Source organism: Arvicanthis niloticus, chromosome 3, assembly GCF_011762505.2.
Source record: "Arvicanthis niloticus isolate mArvNil1 chromosome 3, mArvNil1.pat.X, whole genome shotgun sequence".
NCBI lineage: Eukaryota > Metazoa > Chordata > Mammalia > Rodentia > Muridae > Arvicanthis > Arvicanthis niloticus.
In genome coordinates, this window is record NC_047660.1 from 84,529,509 (window position 1) to 84,553,106 (window position 23,598).

General features: G+C 44.8%; 1 protein-coding gene across 3 annotated transcripts in view; it reads left to right on the forward strand.

Moving 5' to 3' along the window:
• Positions 1–23,598, forward strand: part of Oxnad1 (oxidoreductase NAD binding domain containing 1) — a 40,168-nt gene that overhangs the window by 10,555 nt on the left and 6,015 nt on the right. For 2 of the 3 annotated variants that reach the window (XM_034498148.2, XM_034498149.2), the window contains exons 6-8: positions 4,065–4,307; positions 5,791–5,899; positions 6,765–7,733. In XM_034498148.2, coding sequence (XP_034354039.1) covers positions 4,065–4,307; positions 5,791–5,899; positions 6,765–6,919 — 507 coding nt within the window. In that variant the 3' untranslated portion in view covers positions 6,920–7,733. Of the gene's footprint in view, positions 1–4,064; positions 4,308–5,790; positions 5,900–6,764; positions 7,734–23,598 lie in introns of those variants that run through there. The other variant, XM_034498150.2, reaches the window with a different exon arrangement.

Sequence of the window (23,598 nt, forward strand, 5' to 3'; positions counted from 1 at the left end):
AGGCTGACTGCCAAGGTCCAACTATCAAAGTATTGAAGCCCCCGCGATCAAAAGCCCCCTCTTGGCTCAACTAATTACCATGCCCAATTAAAATTAAACACCTCATCCTAACATGGGGTTTCCCTCTTCACCTTTGTAAACTACCATTTTCTCATGGGCCTCGTCTGTCTCCTCTCTATCAGGGGCAGTCCTTTGTCCCTTCAGAACAAATAAACATACCCCATCTCCCTTGTGCCTTTCCCCTTCTCTCTGGTCCTCTATCTCCTATCTTTGTCTCTTCTTCCCTGCCCTCTGTCCCTCTGGGGCAAATCAATCTCCTTTGTGCTGAGAAGTTTGTCTTACTCCTTTCAGTTTACTTGGGATGGAAAGAACTGGAACAATTCTGAACAAGAACAGGACAGGAAGGATGTGGACGGCACACACCTGTAATCTCAGTTGGAGGTTTGTAGTTCAGGGCTAGCCTGGTCTACTCAGTGAGCCCTGTCTTAAGCCAACAGTGACAACAAGAAGATCACTTAAAATTTTAGGAGTAAAGTAACATGATAATAATCAAAACAGTGCAATATTGGTAAAGGACAGACACGGGAGTTCAGAAAGACACTGACATGCGCCACCATTCCAGTTTGAACAAAAGCGCTAAAGAAGCAGGTGGAGAAGGGATAGCTTTTCCAGCAGAGAGCATAGGAACATTGTATATTTACATAAAGACGTGAAAACCTTGGGCCTAAACCTCATACTTTACATTCAGATTTAAATGGCTGTAGATACAGATGTGAAGCATGAGACTGAAGTTCCAGTTAAGAACACTGGAAATATTTGAAACTTAAGTAGAGAGTTATATAGCACCAAGAGGAAGAACTATAAAAGAAAAGTAAGATATTTTAGAATTAAGAAAGATTAAACCTTTTCTGCAAAAGACCGTTAACAGAAATAAATATAACCTCTGGCTGCTGGGGGTCGGGGGGTAGGGGGGGAGATGTTGACCATTCATTAACCACCAGGGAAATGAAGACTGCAGCCATACCTGTTGGGATACAGACAGTTGCCTGGTCTGAAGTCAGGTCTGTCCTGAAACCATTTTCAGGAGGCTCCTTCCCTCCTAAGCTGACTCTTACTGAGCTGTTAGAGTGGACAGTGGGAATGTGTCTGGTGGCAGCAGGCTGCTCCGTTGTCGTGGGATGGAGTGCTTAAAGTCATCTTCCATGGCCTTGGCAGAGCAAGGAGTTCAGGACAGCTGTTCCTGGTCTGTACCAGTTGCTGTGTAAACAGAAAATCTCTTTAAGCTTAAGACAGTGCTCTGTGTGGCCCAGAGGCCCTTTTACTGCTTGTGTTAGGGAGTACAGTGGTGTTTGACTTGCGTGTCTGTGCTCCGCTGGCAGCTTCTCACACTCTACTTCCTAAACTAGAGTGGCTTTCTTTGTTGTCATTGCTACACATACAGAGAGGCATCAGAGAAAAGGTCTTTTGGTCTCTTTTGCTCTTGGCAAAAGAGAGAAGCGCATATGGGTATGAGGGCTACAGCAGGGGGCGGAGCCTCTTCTCACTTAGGACTTGAAGGATGGAGCAGGTTTTCAGCAGCCTGTGGCCAGTGCAGCCACACCTAGAGTTACATTCTGAACCAGCAGCTCCCTTGCTGCTGCTTCTGTCAGAATGAAAGCCCACTCCTGTCATGTTAGACTCCCACATATTTAAGATAGGTAAGTTAGGAGTTCTGCCCTAGAGAAAGGGTTTCCATCCACTCAACAGTTCTCTACCAAATACCTATTTTATGAATTCATTAGAGTTTCTTTTTCCCTTAGATTTTTCTCTAAGTTTGGTCATCATAAGTTGTAGAATCTTGAATTAAATCCCTGTCCAGAGTGTCTCCTGTTATCTGGTTTGTGACATCCAAGGACTGAATGCCAAGGCTTTACCCTCCAAAATCGTGTGATGTGATATGTTACTACTTCTAAATTCTGTCCATTTATGCCAGGAGCTTGCTGTGAGGCAAAACTGTGCTTTCAGTGTATTCACAGAATCTTCCTGGATTCTGGTTTTAGAAGGAAGCAAGAAAGAGGTAGACACACCCGGTAGTGTTTCTTCTCTGAGAGCCATAGTGACCAAGACATCTTTTCCTATAGAATCTGATGGAGTGTCATGGTGGCTGGCATCATCCAATCTGCTGTCTTATTTTCACACTTGGCAGCAGAGGCTCAGAAAAGTTTAATGATATGTGGCTATGGTAAACCTCTCAGATTCATTGCCTCCATTCTGGAACCATCCCGAAACAAAATTTATAGTTATAGTAAAGAAATATAAAACTGAAAAAAGCACCCCCAACTCACAATTCTCTAGCTGAAATACAGAGGAGTAAGGAAGGAAAGTGACTCATAATTAAAGAATATTTCCAAACACTCAAGTTAGGGCATATGGAAACCACAAGATAGATTGAAGTACTCAGAGGAGTTTAAAAGCAGCTACCACAAATATATATGGTCTGTCTGTGCAGCTGGTACAGGCCCGATATGTGGGGACAGAAGGACATGCATGTCACCACCTAGGCTGTGGTCTTCAGAACAGTGAACAGAGCCAAGTGCAGTCTTCACACTACTTAGATTCTGGGAGGTCCAGGTGAACTTAGATTTCTGCAAAGCTGTTTGAGCTTATTAATAAACGAGTCATTGTCCGTGTGAATCTTGACTGTGAGCTTCGTGGAGAAGGGAGTATAGCATTCGTTAGTAAGGCTCCCTCTGCATGTGTTCTGAGGCCATTTCCAAAGAGCGTTAGGGTGGAATACACCCCCTGAATGTGGGCAGGCAGCACCATCCTGTGGACTGAGTTGGGGAAAGATACACTACAAAGGGGAGAAGACCCCCACCTGGGCATTCTCTTCCTGTACTTCCAGGCTGCAATGTGCTGAGCAGATTGGCTTCTATGTCCTTATAGCCCCTCTGCCTCCCCACAGCCTAGAAGCAATGGCTCCAGCTAGTTGACCATGCACAAAGACCTCTGAAGCTGGGAGCCCAAAGCAAATATTTGTACTTTTTCAGTTGTTTCCTCAGATAGTTGTTCACAGCAACAAAAACATTTGACTTAGCAAATTTAGTCTGTGGCCTCGGGTCATTACAAATTGGCTTTTGCCCATGTGAACAATCTGTGGGTCACTCAGAAATCCTCCTGACAGTCCTGTGCATTGCAATGATGCCTTGCAGGTGAGCCAGAGCTCTGAGTCTTAAAAAGCCCTCGTTTGTATTATGTGCACATTTTTGTGTTCTGAAAATTCCCACAGTGGCTGATTCCAAACTACCAATAAAGAATAACTCACAAAATTCCTGCAGATTTAGCCATCAGTTTAATAGGAGCCAAGTTATATGGGACATCTAGCCCTATCCTCTGGGTGCCACTTAAGTTCCCCAAATCACTGTGACAATGAAAAAAAAAAAAAAATGTTGCCATAGGTTTCTCGAACACTCTATCAGAGGCATCTGGAGTCAATTGTAGTGTAAGTGACCTCACCAACTACTGGTACATTACCCGGGCAGGGCGGTGTGAGACTCGGCCTGCTGTCCTCCTGGCCGCTAGAGGGAGATGTGACCAGCTAGTGCCACAGTGCTGGGGCAAGTCTGCACACTGGTGTGACTGGGTCTGCCAGCTCAGGAGGGACCCCAGGGCCTTACAGCTTGAGGGCACACCAGTCTCATCTGGTCTTTCTCAGCTCAGAACATAGGAACTTGACCAATGAAGGAGTGCATACCCCAGAGGTTGCCCTGCCTGAGTCCATTGCTGCTTTGTCATCTCAGCGCCTCATCTGTGATGCTAATGGCAACTCTCTGAAGCAAGTTCCCTTGCTTAATACCAGAATATCTAGGTCATATGGACCACAAAGTTAGAACAGCAAGCAGCACAAGTGTGCTGGATACGTAGAATCAAGTCCCAAAGCTCTGGGAGAATTGCAAACAAGCTGTGTAGATCAAACCAAATACTGATAGGCAGCAGAAAGTCAGCCCAGTGGTTTCACTTACATAGACGTTTGGTCTAAGACTTGCCCTGCACAGGACCAAAGGATCTTTTCTTTCTTGCTTCAGTGCACACTTGACTCTGAAGTGGCTCTCAGAGTAGGTGGAGAGTTCTTCTTTGACCCTCAGCCCACAGATGCCCCTCGAAACCTCGTCCTGATTGCTGGAGGGGTCGGGATTAACCCCCTGCTTTCTATCCTGCGCCACTCGGCAGATCTCCACCGAGACCACGCAGACAAAGGAAGTGGCTATGATATAGGAACAATAAAACTGTTCTACAGTGCAAAGAACACCAGCGAACTCCTGTTTAAGGTAAGATGGGAGATGTCTACAGTGCGATCCAAGCATGTGTGTAAACTTGTGTAGTCCATAAACAACGGGCAATATGACATGATGGGTGCAAAGGGGACTGCTGAGCTGAAGGATGCAGGTGAGAGCTTGGGGCAGGAGGTAGGAGTGGGTGTGGTGCAGTGCTGTGTGGTGGGGTGAGCAACCAAAATAAAGTGTGCCTAAGAATGCTGTAACCAAACCTGTTACATTGTATGCTAATTAAACAATGAAAAGTCCTACAGGTGGTGGATAGGAGGAGGAGGAAGTGAGGCTGAGGACAGAATGGAAGGGTGAAGGGAGAAGGGTGGGGTGAGTATGGCTGAAGTGCCTGATGTAACGCCAGACTGGATTATCCAGTCATCCAATAAAGATGTCTTCTATGAAGCCCATCACTGAATGGTGAATATATGCCAATACAAATAAGTAAACATGTAAATAAATGGGAACATGTTTTTTTCTGTAAGTTCAGATTTCTCTGCAAAGGTTCACAAAGAAAGCTTAGCAAGTCTTAATCAATTCACCCCAATTAACAGATACATTAATAGATACATTAATTATTAATAATTAATAGATAATTAATAATTAACAGATAATTAGCAGATACATTTCACCCAGGACAGATAAAAATGTTTCCAGCTAAGTGACAACAATAAGATGAGATCTGGGGGTGTCTTCATTACTTTTCTATGGCTATAATATAACACTGTGACCAAGGCAACCTATAAAAGAAAGTTTAACCTGGAAGTTCTGGTTTCCGAGGGTTATAGTTCATGACCCTCATGATGGCAGACAGGCAGGCATGGTGCTGAAGCAGTAGCTGAAAGCTCACATCTTGAGACACAGGCAGGAAGCAGAGCGGGCTAACTGGGAATGGGATGAGTCTTTTGAAATCTCAACGCCCACCCCGATGATACACCTCTAACATGGCCACACCTCCCAATCCTTCCCTAACACTTCCACCAACTGGGACCAAGTATTCACGCATGAGCCGGTGGGGCTCATTCTCATTCAGTTCACCACAATGGGATAAAATCTAGAAGTTAATGGAACAGAAAAGTCACTAGGGCCAGGCATGGTGTCATACCTGTAGTCCTTCCTAGCAATTGGCATGTTAAGGCCGAAAGTAAGGTGTTTGTGGCCAACCAGCAAATTCACGGCTAACTTGACTACCTGAGACTCTCCAAAAAATAGGAGGAGGAAGTGGAAGATGAGAAAGAGGAGGAGGAGGAGGTGGTGATTGTGGTTGTAGTGGTAGCACCAGGCAGTGATGGTTTTGAGACATTGGCCTTGACTAGCCTCGAAAATGTTGTATAGACCAGATTGGGCTTGAACTCTTAGAGGTCCACCTATCCTGCCTGCCAAGTGCTGAGATTAAAGGCGTGTGCCACCATACCCTGCTGTTGGGTTTGCTTTTTTTTTTTTTTTTTTTAAATTGTAGCTTGACTCAATTTGTTTAACATTCCAGAAGGATATCCTCGATTTAGTACATGAATTTCCTGAAAAGATTACTTGCAGTTTTCATGTTACAAAACAGACGGCACAAGTCAGTGCGGAACTTAAGCCTTATGTCACAGGTGAGTCTCTCAAGAGATTGCGACTAGCTGCGTAGTTACTGGATAGACAGGCCAGCTGTTAGGAGTCACCTGCTGGAAATCTCATTCCCTGGGAAATTGAGATGGTTTATACTTGGGTTTATTATAGATAGACTTCCTACTGTTCATATTAAATGTATATTTTTTACAAGTTTTAGAAGTCTTTGGCATCATCATTATAATAGTCAAAAAAATGATAGTGTTGCTTTGGTTGAGTCAGTTCCATATACTATTAATAGTTATTCAAATTACTCAGTTTCCTTAGTTGTAAGGAGTCTTCAAAGTTATTTTCTTTAGTTTCTTTTGTTTGTTTGTTTTAGAGTTTGGGGGAGGGGGGAGACAAGGTCTTACTGTGTAGCCTTGGCTAGCCTGGAACCCATAAGGTCCACCTACCTCTATTCTTTAAATGCTAAGATTAAAGGTTTGGATCACCACACCCAGCTAAAGTTATTCTAAATTCATGTGTGTTTGTGTGTGTGTGTGTGTGTGTTGTGTGTGTGTGTGTGTGTGTGTGTGTGTGTGTGGTGTGTGTGTGTGCAGGTCTGTATGAAGACCAGAGGACAACATTTGGAGTTGGTTCTCTTTCCATCTGTGAGTCTCAGGGATCACACTCAGGGATGATGCCAGGTCATCAGACTTGGTAGCAAGCACCTTTACCTGCCAAGCATCTTACCATCCTGAAAGGGTATAAAACAGCCATTCACTTTGCTGAAGGCAGTTTTCATCTCTACAGAGGCAAGTAAGCTTATAGGCCCTCTCTAAAGAGCAGTGGTGATGAGCCTCCTGCTCAGATTGCCTCAGGCCAAGCCTGATGTGGTGTTTTCCTTGTTTTCCTGGTTGTTTTTAGATGGAAGAATAACGGAGAAGGAGTTAAGAGATCACGTTTCAGCAGAGACTCTGTTCTATGTCTGTGGCCCACCTCCAATGACAGACTTTTTCTCTAAGCACCTGGAGAGCAGCCATGTTCCCAAGGAACACATCTGCTTTGAGAAGTGGTGGTAGGGAACCGGCCCAGGAGACCTGAGAGCCGCTCGGGACAGTGGGGCTCTCAGGTATCCAGCCAGGACTGAAAGAAGAACCAGCAACAGAGTTACATGAGAAACTTCCTGCAGTCTTCACTGGTCACACTATTTTTAACTGTATTGATTTTTCTTTCACTAATACCTATGTAATTATCTTATGATATTCATCGTTATAGAAGTTCTGACCCCTAGGGAAAGACCATACTCAATCCAATTTTAATTAGAAGATTGTTGAGCTGCTGGCAGGATGATAGTCTGAAAGCCAAATTTAAGATTGCCATAAAGGAGGATATAGGGAAAGGTTTTCTAAAGGGAAAACTTTGGAAGGCCCACAATATCTACACAAGCAAGCAAAAACTGGCGTGTTCTGCCAAGTTAAAGTGGTTAAAGCAACTCAGAACCATCTGAGTATCTGCATAAGTGAGTTACAGAAGCTGAAAAAGTGGTCTCCATAACAAGGAGACGGTCACAGCTGTACATTTCTGGGGATCCCCAAGCCGGGGTTGTTTTCTGAGACCCCATCTTTCTGAAATTTTGAGTCTATGGCAAGCAGTCATTAGATGGAGGGAGGCCTAGAAAATAATGGAGTCTCTCTGGTCGGCCTTTACACCATGAACTGGTTGATACAGGTATTTCTTTTGCCTTTAGGGGACAAACTGGTCTACTTACATTAACTAAAGGAAAATGTGGGTTTTGTGTGAACTGTATACTTCTTTAAATTGTTGGACAGAAGTTCATAAAATTTATGTTTAGTGAATTTATAATTTTAAATACATTCTTTATTTGTAAAAGGCTTCATGTTTAATGTTTCGGTTTTCTTTCACTATGGATGGCCTGTAGCACCACCAGGAAATGAAAAATCATTAGGAAAAGAGCTTTGGGTTGGATGGCCATTTTCTTTTCCTTCTTGGTGTTGACTCCCCTGAGTAATCAGCATTGCTAGTTCTTCTGTAATGAAACCTTTCTGTGTCCTGTCCCTGCCTTACCGCCAAGAAGGTGGCTTCTTGTTTGGGGCGAAGGTGTTGGTGACTGCTCTTTCATTTGAATCTGCTTCAGTGGCTGGGCTGGCTGGCTGTGGAACTATGGTAGGGGAAGAGAGCCATTTCTAAGACCTGCTTGTGTGCTTTGTTGTGTTTTGTTGTTGTTGTTTGGTTTTGTTGTTGTTGTTGTTTTGTTGTTGTTTTTGGTTTTTTGAGATAGGATTCTCTGTGTAGCCCTAGCTGTCCTAGAGCTATATCTGTAGACCAGGATGGTCCCAAACTCTGAGATCTGCCTGCCTCTGCCTCTCAAATGCTGGAGCATGCTGGATTAAAGGCACGCACCACCACCAAGTCTGGGTCCCTGGAGGGGTGGGGTGGGGGATAGGGGTAGGGGTGGAAAGTGATGGAAGCTCATCCCAGCTGCTCTGATGAAACCCTAACCCTAAAAGAACACTCTGTCTCTGTTTAGATTTGGAAGGGGAAAAACAGCCTAAAGTTCATACAATGATTGAAGCAAAATGTCTTGGGTCCATGGCATCAGCCCAGAGAACACAGGAAGTAAAAAGATCCTAGGCAAGCCCAGTGCTGGAGACCCAGTGGAAATTCTGTTTTTGAGCTGACAGGATCCTGGTGCTGGCACTAGCGGGGTCATGGGGGAAGGGTAGGGGGGATACGAAGGAGGAGGGTCTTGGAGTAACAGGTCCATTGTTGAAGGATCTTGGAGGATCAACTTCTCAGGTCCGGATGCCTCCTCCTGTATTTCCTTTTTCTTGACAGCCAGAACCTACAAGGAGAATCTTGGGGAAGAAAGGCTTTTATCCACAGGGGGATGTGGGATCCTTCACTAGATTCATCCATATAACTATATAGGGCACTTGGTCTGGGTTACATGGTTGTGAACCACCATATGAGTGCTGGGAATTGAGTCCAGGTCCTCTGGAAGAATAGCTGGTGTTCTTAATCGGAGCCATCTCTTCAGCACCTCCCATGCCTCTTGAGAGCTCAGTCCTGAAGTTTATCCCTCAGCAAGACACTTGGGGGGCTGATCAGTAAGCCACACCTCATTGTGGCAGCTTGGGAGCTTCTCACGAGTCTCTTTCCTCCAAAGGCGGATGACTCCTTGGAGTGAACAGCATTTCCCTCAGATCCCCATCCCTCCTACTGGATATGAGATACAATAAGGTTTGCACTGAGTGTCAGTGGTTTGGCTGGTGACAGGTCATACACCAGGGATCTCATAAAACTATCTCACCTAGTAACACCTCAGTTTGTGATGTGTACTTGATGATGTCTTCATAATGCTAAAAGCACAGTTCAGAGTGAATGCAGCCATTGATGACATATAACTTTAGTTCAGTCTGCTTAAACCTGAAAAACTCAAAGCAAGGCAGAGGCTGCATAGTGATGCCTTCTCTTTGGTCCTGTGACTGAACTACATCTAAGCCCACAGGCTATTAGGCTGTGTGCAGCAACAGGGATAAGGGCAATCTGCCAGCTCAAGAACAGACTCTCCACTGGGCCTCCTGGGTCTCCAGCACTGGGCTTGCCTAGGGTCTTTTTACTTCCTGTGTTCTCTGGCTGATGCCATGGACCGAAGACTTTTTGTTTCAATCAATTATGAACTTTAGGCTTTTTTCTCTCCAAATTTAAACAGAGACAGACAGAGTGTTCTTCTTTTAGGGTTAGGGTTTCATCAGAGCAGCTGGGGTGAGCTTCCGTCGCTTTCCACCCCCACCCCACCTCCATTAAAGTGGATGGAGTAACTACCTGGGTTCACGTAACTCATGTCAGATCAGCACCTGCACCTGATGCTGACTGGAGAGCAGCCAGACACCTGAGCAACCCCCTCAAGCTCAAGATCACCTGCCCTTCTGCAAAGCCAGAGAAACCTTTAAATGGCTATGGTGTATCTTCCTTCCCACGCTGACCCTCAGCACCCCCCACAACCCTACCAAAGTGACTTGGCAAGTACTCTCAGTCACTGGAGATGTGGCTTGGTCCACTACAGTGGAATGCCCACCTTGTGTCTGGTGGCCAGACCTTTTTGGGGAGCCTACAGAAGGCGGCTATCATCCTTGCAGCCATCTTGAGCCATATACCCTGATAAGAGACCTGATTACAATAGCCTACAACAGCTGAGCACACTCTGATAACATCTTGTTTTAGATACCCAGGATTTTCCCTTGGGTGTGTGAGAGTTAAAGGTGTGTGACTTAAGGGCATGACTTAGAGATCAGATTTAGAGATAAGACCTAAGGGCATGATTAAAGGCATGACTTAGAGGCATGGCTTAGAAGTGAGACATATAAAAGGCGAGAGGCAGACAGGAGAGTTCAGAACAATTTGGAGTAACAGAATCAGACACTTCAGAAAGTACAACTTGGAACTAGGAATTAGGTTAGAACAACTTGGAGTTAGTTATTAGGCACTTGGCACTTGGAAGAAGAAACTTGGAACTTGGAGGCACTAGGGACTAGGAACTCAAGACTTGGGACTTGGAGAGAAGAAGAGAGACTGAAGAATAAACGGGATTGAATCACACTCTGTCTGGTCTCCATTCCTCGAGTCCGTCCTCACTCTCTCTCGATGAACCCCAACCCACAGACCGGAGCTGCTTGGGGCAGTGCAGCTAACAAGTTAGTCCTCAAGGCTTTTGGCAGTGCAGATTCAAACACTGACAGGATTCAAACACAGAGCGGTCCGAGACATTTTAGCCCCCAAGCGTGGGCTAGAGCAATTCTCAACATTTTTGACGCCCAAGTGTGGGGCAGCTCGGGCCGCAACAGACCTTGTCTTTGAGCTCTGTAAGTTAGGGCAGGCCTTGACTCCTGGGATATCCCCACCCTAGAGACACAGGGATGGGGATTACCATGTCCTAGATGCAGCCTTAGAGGGTGGGGCTTAGGGTGCACACACCTGAAGTTGATAAGTGTCCTTCGAGAAATCCCCATATATGTGTGCCCCCAAGATGGGAGAAGCTGGCAGCAGGCCCATCAGTGTGTGTTGGGGGTGGGGGGGTGCAACTACTTTTTCTGTGCTACCTAAGGGTGTGGAAAATTGAGAAGCACATACTGGAGACCATTCAGGGGGTGGGAGAAGGATAGTTAAAGATTCAATGGCAAAGATACAGGAGAGACTAGCCAAGAGAGAGAGAGGGAGGGAGCAAGCCCAAAGATGGCTTGAGTCTTAGTTTAACCACTAACTCCCCTTGGCTTACTACCTTGATTTCTCTAAATTGTTAGAACCCCTGATAATTTTGTTCCTGCCTCTGACTTTTGGCCCTTGTGTTTTGGATCACTTAGTTGTTTTTATTAAAGATCAAATAGGTGCAGCACAGTTGATGGTCCTGAGACAAAGGTATCAAGAGCTAGGTACAGAGGACCAGGGATGTGAGCTGCATAACTATCCAATAGCTTCAAGATTGAAGCGTGCACTAAGAAAAAAGGGGAATGAAGAGGTCAGCTCAGGAACTTTTGAAAGGTCATGGGACACTTGCCCCCCTGGAAGGGATAGGCTGAATAACATTCCTCAGACCACGGGGTGGGGGGGGGACACCAACCTGCAGGTTGGGACACATTCCACAGGATGGACCTTTGGCCACCCACAGACCACGGAAGTTCTTGCCACCTCATTCCCTAAGGACCAATCAGTTTAAAAATCACACTGTTCTGCCAATCATTGTGCCTAGTTATTGTTTCTCTATTCTACCCCCTGGAAACTGTATAAAGGTCCACCAAATGAGATGCCTGGGGTCGCCTCTCCTTTTGGATGCAGGATGACCCCAGCATACTGGAACAATAAAATTCCTCTTGCTTTTGCATCAATCCCCACCTCCGCATTGTTCACTCGGGGTAAGGCTCATCAGAGTCTTACACCTAGGTCAATATGATAGAAGAGACTTTCTCAGATCTTGAAATGTTAGAACAAGTGCCAGGATTAACAGGGACTAGATTAAATGCTTGACCTTTTCCAGATAGTTTACTCTCCAATGGGGCTCTCTCCAAGGCAGGCAACATTTGCCAACATGACATCTGCAGGTGACTGGCTCCAGGAGCCTGTTTTAAAAGGACAGAAGTGGGGAAGGAGATATCTCCATGAACCTTTTTATTACTTTTCTCAATGATCCAAAAACAGAAACATGTTTGCCAGGGATGAGCCTCAGCTTGGAGAAGGGTTCTGAGAAAAGGGTGTTTGGGAGTGGTAAAATCACATGACTCAAGTCAAACTGTGGGCCCAAGATAGCTTAGCTGCCTAGGTTCTGCTGAGATGGCTTTCCAGATTGCACTTGCACTCACTCTCTCTCTCTCCCTTCCCCCCTCTCTCCCTCCCCCCCCCCCGTGTGTGTGTGTGTGTGTGTGTGTGTGTGTGTTCTGCTCTGCTTTAGACAACCTCTTTTGCTATTTTAAAAACTGGCTTAGACAGCTCTCACTGCTGGTAAAAATTCTAAAAGCTATCTGGATAGTTCATGGGGTTTCTGACCACAAAAATGGGGAAATATCTTAGAATGGGACATCTGAGTTGGGCAGCCCTACTTCATCACATGGTTGAAAGTTCATGACACAGGAATGCAGACCACTAACCACCTGTGATGCCCTAACACTCACTGATGAAATTTTAGATTATTTAATCCTCCTAGAGAGTTCCCTATAAGAAGGCCTGCATGCCTTTTTCTGGGGTTACCATTTTGGAGAATGGTTGGCCCCCAAATGCTGGATGTTTCTGCAGAATAAATGTTCTTTGTTTTTGCATACTGAGTCTAGGGTCTTCAGTGATTTTTGGACCCTTAAAATACACACACATCAACTCCCTCTAAATACCTCTGGACCACCCAGTCCATCTCCTTTCTACTTTGTGTCCTCTTTTTAAATTAGTGTTGTTATTAATACCCATTGAGTCTAAATTAGTGCTGACCATATGCTGATATTGGGACATCCACTGGGACACAAGGTGTCCTGCAGCATGAGCTGGCTTCAAATGCACCATGTAGCTGAAGCTGGCCTTACATTTCTGAGCCTTTTGCCTCTACCTCGTGAGTGCTACAATTATAGGTATGTACCATTATGCTGGGCTCTGGGCAGAATAATTTAAATCCCAAGCCTATAGATGGGCTTTGAGGGCAGTGACTCCTAAAATCATGGGTGCCCCTACATATGCAGGTGGCTTTTCCCATGATGCTTTGTTTCTAGTAGCTTCTATGACCCTGGGATCTATGACCCTAGTCTGGGATGGCTCTCTGCTCTGTTGGTTGGTGAGCTTCTCTTCTAACCAGACACCACACAGGGCTGGGATAACCCTTCTCTTCCCACAGTCTAGCACCATTATGGATGACCACTCCCTGTACAGGGAGGGTGGGAAGGGCAAGGTTAGTACAAGCTTTCTGGTCCTAGAGTAACCCAGCCCTGCCCCTGTCCTGTCAGAACTTCCCAGTGTCCTTCATTGCATGCAGGGTACAATGTAGGACCCTTGTGAGGAATGGTCTTTGTGACTCCATAGCACTGGGTAGGGGAACCCCTAGGCAACTGGAATGAAGGATCCTCATGCACAAAGCAAGTTTAAACAGTGGGGTTGACTAGGGAAGTGTCCTTTCCTTTCTAACATGGCTTACCTTCTTTGACTGTCAGAATTCATTTGCCTGTGTACTTTGAGCAAAAGGATTGCCAGGTAACAGTCAACCAAGACAACTGCACCTACACTCTGGAACAGAAAGACCCAGAAAAGCCCTGCTTTGACTAAGTAGATATGAATGTGCTTCTAGTGGGCCCAGCACTCCCATCCTGAAGTCTTTGTAAGCCAGGCTGTATTCTCTATTCTTATTCATGAATTATGAGATGTCCTTGGATGTCCTGCCTATTAATGTAAAAACATGAGCAAGGATTTGAATTGTTTATACTTAAAATTTGCTAATTACATGTATGTTGATTCAATGCATATAATAAGAAACAAGCAAGCACTAACGAGTCTATATTTTGGTAGGTTGTTGTGCATGCATGCTTTCCCAGGGGGTCACTATCACAGTCAGTCACCACTTTTGCCGTGTCATGTTCTTCTGCCTGTGTCATGCTGTCAGGGGACAATGTGGGGGGAAACGTGCTTATGATGAAATTAGATTCTTTCTTCGCCCTAGCTACTCACATTTATCTTCTGTTAACTTACTTAGGAATGTCCTCTCGGCCATGTTCACATATCCCTCTGTGTTTGCATAAAGTTAGAACATGTCAGAGACATCCTGAAAGGTGGGGTGTACAGTGAACCAACAGGTGTAGACCCCTGTTCTCCTGGGTTCAGGGTGGGCTGTGTGTACAGAACTGTTGATAACACAGGGAAGCACCTGCTAAGCATTCACTGGCCAGGCATGACAGCTCATCTTGGCTGTTAGCTTCACCACGTCTGTGATCAACTCGAACTCGAGCAGCTGGGCACACTTGTGAGATATTTTCTTGACTAGATCATTTGAGGTGGGAAGACCTACCCTAAATCTGAGCCATACCTTGTGGCAGATGTGGAAGATGCCCAGCACTGCCCTGCCCAGGCTCTCAACACAGTGCTATGGCCAGGGGTGGGAGGACCATAACTCTATCTCAGAAACTAAAACAGAATTAACACTGTCACAGTTTCAAGGCAGTCTTCTCTAGATGGTCTATGTGACACATGTAACTGACCCTAGAGCTAGTAGTCCCTACCACCACAGAAGTCTGGCTTCAGAGTTCCCTGTCAGACTGAGTGAGGTCCAGAGCGCCTCTTCTTGGATGTCTCTAACCTATTCTAACCTTATGCAAACACATACACGAGGGATTCAGGGACTCAATGAAGAGGACGTGCCTGGTAGGTGGAGGGAAGGATAAAGTGAGTACCAAGGGCAGAGGAGTCCAGTATCAACGTGAACACATTTCCCCCATCGTTCCCCAGAAAGCTTACTGCCTCTTTGCCCTCACTCTCGATGGTGAGTTTAGTTTATCTATTCTGAGGCATTCCTTTGCTGCTATTAGATTCCACTTCCTAGGGATTCCAATGCAGACCAAAACCCACATGCTCTCTAGGGACTTCTCCAGGGTTCCAGCACCAGATTAGGTTTTTGGATCATCCGGTCTTGTGGGCTGAACAACTACTGGGTTCTTTGTCTTTCTGTCGGCTGGCAGCCATTGCAGGACAACCCACACTCAGGCCACTCTGGATATTAACATCCTAATATTCTAATTGTTCTTTTCATGGTTCCTTTCCTGGACCCAGACTAACAGAGTAGGTGATAAGCTTGCTATTATCTTTTCCCTTATGTGTTTAAACATACTGTGCAACCCAAGCCAGTTTCATAGCAACACTCTGGCAATATGAAGTATTTTGGTTACTTTCATTACAATAAAAGTCACATTCCAGAGTCTGCATCTGAACTAAGGCCACTGAGGACAGGAGAGTGATGGGCACAGTGTGGCTTTTGCTATTTCTGCACAAGGTGATCAAGAATGGCTTGTTCCTGGGGTTTTGGCTGCTCTAGAACAATTCCCCTCTGGTTCTCTTTCTGCACACCTCCCCTTCCATTCATAGGCTACGACCATCCTCCTCACTTCCCGGGGCTCCAGTTTTCTGTTGCTGTTGCCTTGAGCCCTGTAGGAGTCACTGTTTTATAGGATTCATGAAGCTCTGGTACAGTTCTTTCATTTGCTTGGAAATGTAGGGACACAGTTGCCAGGAGAATGGGGTACATACACCCAAACATTTGGTTACAAATCAACAACAACAACAAAAACCAACATGGGAACAATAGAAAGACTATAAAGAGGACCGGCATGTTGGATGGAGCCTCGTGTGTTACATAGCCGTTTCCTCTGAGCTCAAACAGTCTGTCCTGGAGGAACACTTTTTAAGACTCTGGAAGCTTTTCCTAAAGGGAACCCTTATTAATTGTACAAGGTCCAAGTCTCAAGATCATAAGCAAGAAGGACCTCTTCAGAAACTCAGATCAGCCAAGCTGCCTGGAAAAAAGTGTCTAACCTATCCAGCTGCCATGTAGAAAACCCAAGGCTCCAGCTTTTGTGAGTTGTCGCCCATGCTGGGGGTGGGCTCTCCAGTGATGCAGCTGTCTTTGAGTCATCTTACCCCTGGAGTAGCCACTTGTGCAGACCCTGTAAGGAACCCTGATGAACTCCCTCATTCCCAAAGCTGCACCTTATCAGTATCAGTACTCTGGGCTGCTGTTGGCTTCCAGTCTGAGGTGAGTAGCCATTTCTTCACTTCTCTCCAGAAATAGTGTCAAGACAACAGGTGTCATAAACATATACTTTGGAGTCAGGTGACATGGTTTGAAATATGGACTGTAGCATTTACTTAATATTTTTTAAAAATGTAAGCAAAATGTTCCTAAGTTTAAATGTATCATCTGTCATTTGTAAGTGTTCTCGGAGTACATCTAGTTGTTCTTCGGCCTTCAACCCCATCCAACCTCAGAGCTTTCCATTAGCAATGACTCCCCAGTCACCCCTCCCCAGCACTGACTCCCCAGTCACCCCTCCCCAGCACTGACTCCCCAGTCACCCCTCCCCAGCACTGACTCCCCAGTCACCCCTCCCCAGCACTGACTCCCCAGTCACCCCTCCCCAGCACTGACTCCCCAGTCACCCCTCCCCAGCACTGACTCCCCAGTCACCCCCTCCCCAGCACTGACTCCCCAGTCACCCCCTCCCCAGCACTGACTCCCCAGTCACCCCTCCCCAGCACTGACTCCCCAGTCACCCCTCTCCAGCACTGACTCCCCAGTCACCCCTCCCCAGCACTGACTCCCCAGTCACCCCTCCCCAGCACTGACTCCCCAGTCACCCCTCCCCAGCACTGACTCCCAGCACTGACTCCCCAGTCACCCCTCCCCAGCACTGACTCCCCAGTCACCCCTCTCCAGCACTGACTCCCCAGTCACCCCTCCCCAGCACTGACTCCCCAGTCACCCCTCCCCAGCACTGACTCCCCAGTCACCCCTCCCCAGCACTGACTCCCAGCACTGACTCCCCAGTCACCCCTCTCCAGCACTGACTCCCCAGTCACCCCCCCCCAGCACTGACTCCCCAGTCACCCCTCCCCAGCACTGACTCCCCAGTCACCCCTCTCCAGCACTGACTCCCCAGTCACCCCCTCCCCAGCACTGACTCCCCAGTCACCCCCTCTCTCCAGTACTTATCATTTTCTGTCTTTAAGAACTTTATTGCTCTATTAGCCAGAGTAGAGTTGGACAGGAAAAACGGTGGCTAATGTTCTACAACACAGTAGGCAACTACAGTTGATAGTAATTTTCTGAAAATTTCCCTTCTCACTTCCTCCCTCCTCTTCTTCCTCCTCCTATCTGGGTTTCATATAGTCCAGGCTGTCTCACCCTCTCTCTCGGTACCCAAAGCTAGCTATGAATTCCTGAGTTTCCTACCTCTCGAATGCTGGAGTTAGAGCTGTATTGTGTCACCTCCAGCTTAACTGAATGTTTCAATATAACCAGAGCATAGGATTTTTAATATTAGCCATACAAAGAAATGATGCCTGGCATGATGGATTAGCACTTACCCACACCTGATCAACCCACAGGGTATACTTGTATAGGTCACATTGTACCCAATAAATATGTACAATTATCATGTGTCAATTAAATTGATGAACTACATAGTAATAAGTTTTACCAAACAGCATGCTCTGAAGAAGCAGTGAAGACAGTAAATGCCTACATCATGGTTGGAGTGTGTCAGCAACTCTTCTACATGCTTTAAAGGCATTAACTTTCAATTATTTTTAATAATAAAGTATATCCACCTTCAGAAAATGAAGGTTTTTGAGAAAAGGTTTTAGTTTTGTTTACATATAGATTAGATCATGCACTATACGTTCACTTATGATTTCAATAAGTGTTCTTGCATATGAATGATAAGAGTGAATAAAATCTACCTTGTGAAATTTGGGGTGAGGGGCTCACTTGTAACATATCTTCAAAATATGGCATGTTCATTTAGTTTAATTTGACTTATTTGCTAGGTGTGAAGAGAACCCAGACAGAGGGTGGGGACCACTGCATGCTTAGAGGCTTGTAGAGCTCTGCAGAGGGTTTTCCTGGGTGTGAGCAGAAATCTCACAGACTGTCAGAATGCAGTGGGGCTGGACTCCTTGGAGAACTCCACCCAAGAGTTGTGTGGCCCCTGTCAAACAAGGTCTCCGCTAGGTGGCACCTTCACCATCGACTCCTCATGAATGACCCTGTGCTAGTCACCTTAATACTTACTGAATGTAATGATCCCTTCAAAATATCGGGTGGGGCTAGGGTTGGAATCAGATTCAGTCTCAACTTGGAAGCATGTGAATATGGAATATATATTTAACCTTGTTGGACCTCAGGAGTGTTTGTTTAATTTTATGAGCCAGGCATGATGGCACCTAAAGAAGGCTTTAAAAATGCCAGCACTAGAGAGGCAGAAGTAAGTAGATCTTTATAAGTTAAAGTCCAGCCTGATGTAAATACTGAGTTCTAGGTCAATCAAAGGTATATAGTGAGACCCTGCCTCAAAGACAAAATAAACAAACAACACCAATAACTCTCTCTCTGTGTCTCTCTTTCTCTCTCTCTCTCTCTCTCTCTCTCTCTCTCTCTCTCTCTCTCTGTACAAGTGTTTTATGTGCACAGGTATTTTACCTGAGTGTGTGCCTGAGGAAGCCAGAAGAGGGTGTCAAATCCTGTAGAACTGAAGTTACAGACAATTGTGGACCACCTTGTGGGTACAAAGAATTTAACATAGATCCTCTAGAGAAGCAGCCAGTCCTCCTAATCACCAAGCCATCTTTCCAGCCCTAGTTCCTGTTGCCTTTTTAAGGTGACAATACCCAGCTCAAAGTTTTTTGAGGATTAAATAAGAGAATACATTAAAAAGCAAGAGGCCCAGCAAGATGACTCAGCTTGTAAAGGCTCTCACCACCAAGTCTGAGTTTGATCTCAAGGACCCACAAGGTGGAAGGAGAGAATCAACTTTGGCAAATTGTCTTCTGACCTCCACATGTAAACGCCATGCAATCAATCTGCTAATCAAAAATGTAAAAAGATTTTCTTTTCATTTTTGAAATAAGATTTCTCTGTATAGTTATGGCTACCCTGGAACTTGCTTTGTAGACCAGTCTGGCTTCGAACTCAGAGACCACCTGCCTCTGCGTCCCTAGTGCTGGGATTAAAGGTTTGTGCCACCACTGCACAGCTAAAAAAATTTGTTTTTATTTGCATGTTTTTATCTGTGTGAATATATGCTACATGTATTGGGGTATCTTCTGAAGCCAGAAGAGGGCATTAGGTCCCCTGCAGCTGCAGCTGGAATTATACCTGGGGGTTCTGGGAACTGTAGCACAGTTCTCTGCAAAAGCAGCAAGTGCTCCTAACTAAGCTTATAGCCCTCCAGCCTTACTATACTTTTAATTAAAAAATTATCAGGCATTGACAGTACACACCTTCAATCCAAGCATGGGGGGGGGGGGGGCTGAGACAAGGGGATTTCTGCTCGTTTGATGTTAGCCTTCCTATATGTAAAGTACCAAGTCATCTAGGACCACATAGAACCTGTCTCCAAAATTAAAAAAAAAAATTAAAAAGAAAGGACTTTATACATAGTAAACTATACGTAAATAGGCACTGCACCCCTCCCCCCACCCCATGTGAAAGTTAATAGAGAATATTCAAAAACAAACAGTTTCTACATGTCAGCCTGGGGTGAATACTATGGGAAATAAATAAAGCAGGGGAAGGAAAGCTGGAAGAAGAAGGCACCGTATCCCTATTTGCAGATGACTCAATTCTATATAAGAGAGAAGACTCCACCAGAAAACTCTCAGAACTGATAAACACTTTCATCAAAGTTCAGGTTATAAAATCAACATACCCAAATCAGTGGCCTTCCTGCACACCAAAGACAAGCAGGCCAAGAAAGAGATCAGAGAAACAGTCTTATTCAATATTATCTTAAAAAGGAGATGCCCTGGAATAAACCTAACCAAGAAAACAAAAAACCTGTGCAGTGAAGCTCTCCCACGCTGAAGGGGGTGAAGAAGACACCAGAAGATGCAGAGGCCTCCCCTCCACAAGGATAAGCAGGATTCATTATGTGAAAATGACTACTTTACAAAAGCAACAATGTGAGACTCAATGCAATCCCCATTAAAATTCCATCTCAGTCCTTCACAAAACTTTAAAAAAAAAAAAATTTAAATTCATGTGGAAACCCAAAAAATCGCAGAGAGCCAAAACAATCCTGAACAGTAAAGACAGCCCCGGAGGTATCATCCATACTGACTGCAAGTTATGCCACAGAGCCTTATAACACTGGCACAAAAACAGACATCAGTGGAACAGAATCGAGGACCTAAATGGGAGTCCACAGCCATATGATACACAACAAAGACAAAAAAAAAGACATAGTGGATACAAGAGAGCATCTAACGAAGTGTGTTGGGAAGACTGGATGGGTGCAAGAACAAAGCTTGATTCTTCTCCTTCATCCTCCACATAAATCAATCTCAAATGGACCAAAGAACTCAATGTTAGATTCTGAAAGTGGTACAAGAACGAGTAGGAAGTGCCCTTCTGGATATAAACTCAGCTGAGGACTTCCTGAATAGGGAGGGCTCCAGTGGTCTAGGAAAGAGAACCAGCAAGGGGATTTTATGAAATCGAGGATTAGTCTAAAATGAATACCTGAGACACTAAAACAGCTAACCTCTGAAAGACAAACAACCCATTTAAACAGCTGTGGACCTGAGGCGGGTTCTCAGGAGGAGAAATGCAAATGGCTAAATGATGTTTTAAAAAATGTTCAACACTTTAGCCTGTCCAGGCCAGCTGGACAATCAAGTGGGACCCTTAGACCCTGTGGAGAGGACTGAGATGCGAGAGAAAATAAGGAGGCACAGCAAGTCAAGAAGTCTGATCAAGCTGGCAAAGATTTTATTGTTCACACAGGTTATATACTCTGAAAACAGGATATGGGGAGGGGTAGGAAAGGAAAGAGGGCTTTGTAGGTGGAGGAAACTAGCTGCAGCTGTGGGGTCTAAGTTATTCTCACAAAGCCTTTCTGTTACCAGGGGTTCTAAAAACATCTATCTAGCAGGATGTTGGCTAAATCTAGAGATGAGGAGGAAGGGTTACTAAGGTGGGTTGCTATGAGGCCTTGTTTGAAGTTCTGAGAACTGACAAGTGAATCATGGAAGGTAAGCAGAAAGAAGAATAGTAGATAGGAGAGCCAAGGGTGAGTGTTTGCCAAGAGTAAGGCCTTGCCATGGCTTCCCACATCAGCCATGACAAAAGTACAGATTAAAAACTACCTCAAGACTGTGTGTGTGTGTGTGTGTGTGTGTGTGTGCATATAAAGGGAATTTATTAGAATGTCTTCCAGGCTTTGGTATGTATATAGATATAGATACAGATATATCATACAGATAATATATAGATATATCATATAGAAAAATACCAAGGCCTATGTCATTCTAATAAATCCCTTTTATTTATATATATATATATATATATATATATATATATATATATATCCCTGACTATTATTACAACCACCTCAGTAAGATAAGCCTATGGGTGCAGTAGTGGCACTAATATTTATGGGGATAACCAACTGCATTCTGATGAAAATTAAGACCACTCCACAGGAGGACATACATGCTTCATACTTTAAACAGGCCAAGAACCCATGGTTGGGAGCTCACAGGCCCCAGGGGTGAGGCTATTACTATTATTTTGTCAAATGGACATAGTATCAAACTGCCCTCTAAACTTGGACCTCTGTACCCAGATTTGTGTAGTTCTCTGTCTTCATCAGCGATGAATCTTCTGACAGTGGACTGTGGTTAACACACAGAATCATAACTGGTCAAAGAGTCAGTGGAGTGCCCAGACACAACCCGACCTCCACAAGACTGAGATGACATCAAACAAGATGGGGAGGAAAGACTGCAAGTGCCAGAAGCCAGTAGTACTGGAGTGAATTAGCGTCTTCTGGACATGTCAGGGTCACTGCACTCCTGTGCTCACAGAAGCTGTGGTTCTGTCACAAGTCCTGCACACAACCCAGTCAGTGTTCTAGCAAGAAAGTGGGAAGCTAGTGACAGATGGCTTCTGGGGAAAGGGGAGTCAGTTTACTTTTTGTTTGTTTGTTTGTTTTTGTTTTTTTTTGTTTTTCGAGACAGGGTTTCTCTGTGTAGCCCTGGCTGTTCTGGAACTCACTCTGTAGACCAGGCTAGCCTCGAACTCAGAAATCCGCCTGCCTCTGCCTCCCAAGTGTGAGTCAGTTTACTTTGAGGCCGTGGTTGAAGCTGTGGGCCCTGGGAGGTCAGCCACATGCCAGGGTATGGACATACACTCATGACTATATGGGAAGCATAACTTGGACTCAGGTGGTTATATTTTTTTTAATAACTTTTAAGACAAGGTCTCACTATGTAACCCTGGCTGACCTGTAACTCACAGAGATTTGTCTGTCCCACCCCATAAATGCTGGGATAAAGATCTTGTCCCATCACATCCAGATTAAGAAACAAATTGGTGGACATGAAGTTAAGATGGTGTGAGGGAGGTAAGGAATAGATCTGGGAGGGAGAGTAGAGGGGGATAGTTATGGTTAAAATACATTGTTTGAAATCCTCTAAGAAGTAATTAAAATGCAATGCTTTAAAGGGGAAAGAGATTCTGGTGGGGATGTGGAGTAAAGAACCCTTCTGTGGTGCTGATGGGAGTGTAGTCACTATGGAAACCAGAAGGTGGCTCCTCCATATAAACAGACCTTGAGACACAGCTATACTATTCCTAGAAGTTTACTCAAAGGACTCTGTCAATCACACCCATATTGATGGTAGCCAGTCTGTGTGTCCATCAGCAGAGGAATAGGTACAGAGAATGAGGCATACACACAATGGAATTTAATTCAGTCATAAAGAAGAATGCAATTATGTCCTTGGCAGGAATATGGAGATCACCATATTAAGTGAGTTAATTCAACCTCTGAAAGACAAATATTAGTGTTTCTTCTATCTGTAGTCTATTTTATACAGATACATAAAATTATATAGATGCATATATATTTCTCCTATCTGTAGATTGTCGGTTTTATAAAAATTCATTATATATATATATATATATATATATATATATATATATATATATTAGGTTAAAGTTTCCTAGAATAACAACAAAGGAGACCAATGTAAAGGGGGCACATAGTGGGGCACATAAGAGGAGAGGAGGAGGGTGAGCTGCTGTGCCAGGAAGCATTTGTGAACCCCAAAAAGACCACCAAGGAGCCAAATCCAATGCAATTGCATTAGGGTCTCTTTATTCAAGCTTGAGCTTGGGCTCCCCGTCAACCCTGACACAGGAGGAAGATGGAGCCCTGAGCCTAGTTTTAGGCAAGCATTTATAGATGCAAGAAGGGAGTATCTAGCCTGGTACACATCTGATTGGGGGGCTATTATGGCCTTTAACACATGAAGTATTTATATCTTCTCCAAAAGAGTGAAAATGGGTTAGTTTGTTTATATATTTTAAACTATATTAAAGAATCTTTCTTGTTTGTTTGTTTGTTTACTGTATGTACATGGGCATTTTGCCTGCATGAATCTGTGTGCCACATGTGTCCCTGGTACCTATAGAGTCCAGGAGATAGCTTTGGATCCCTTAGAA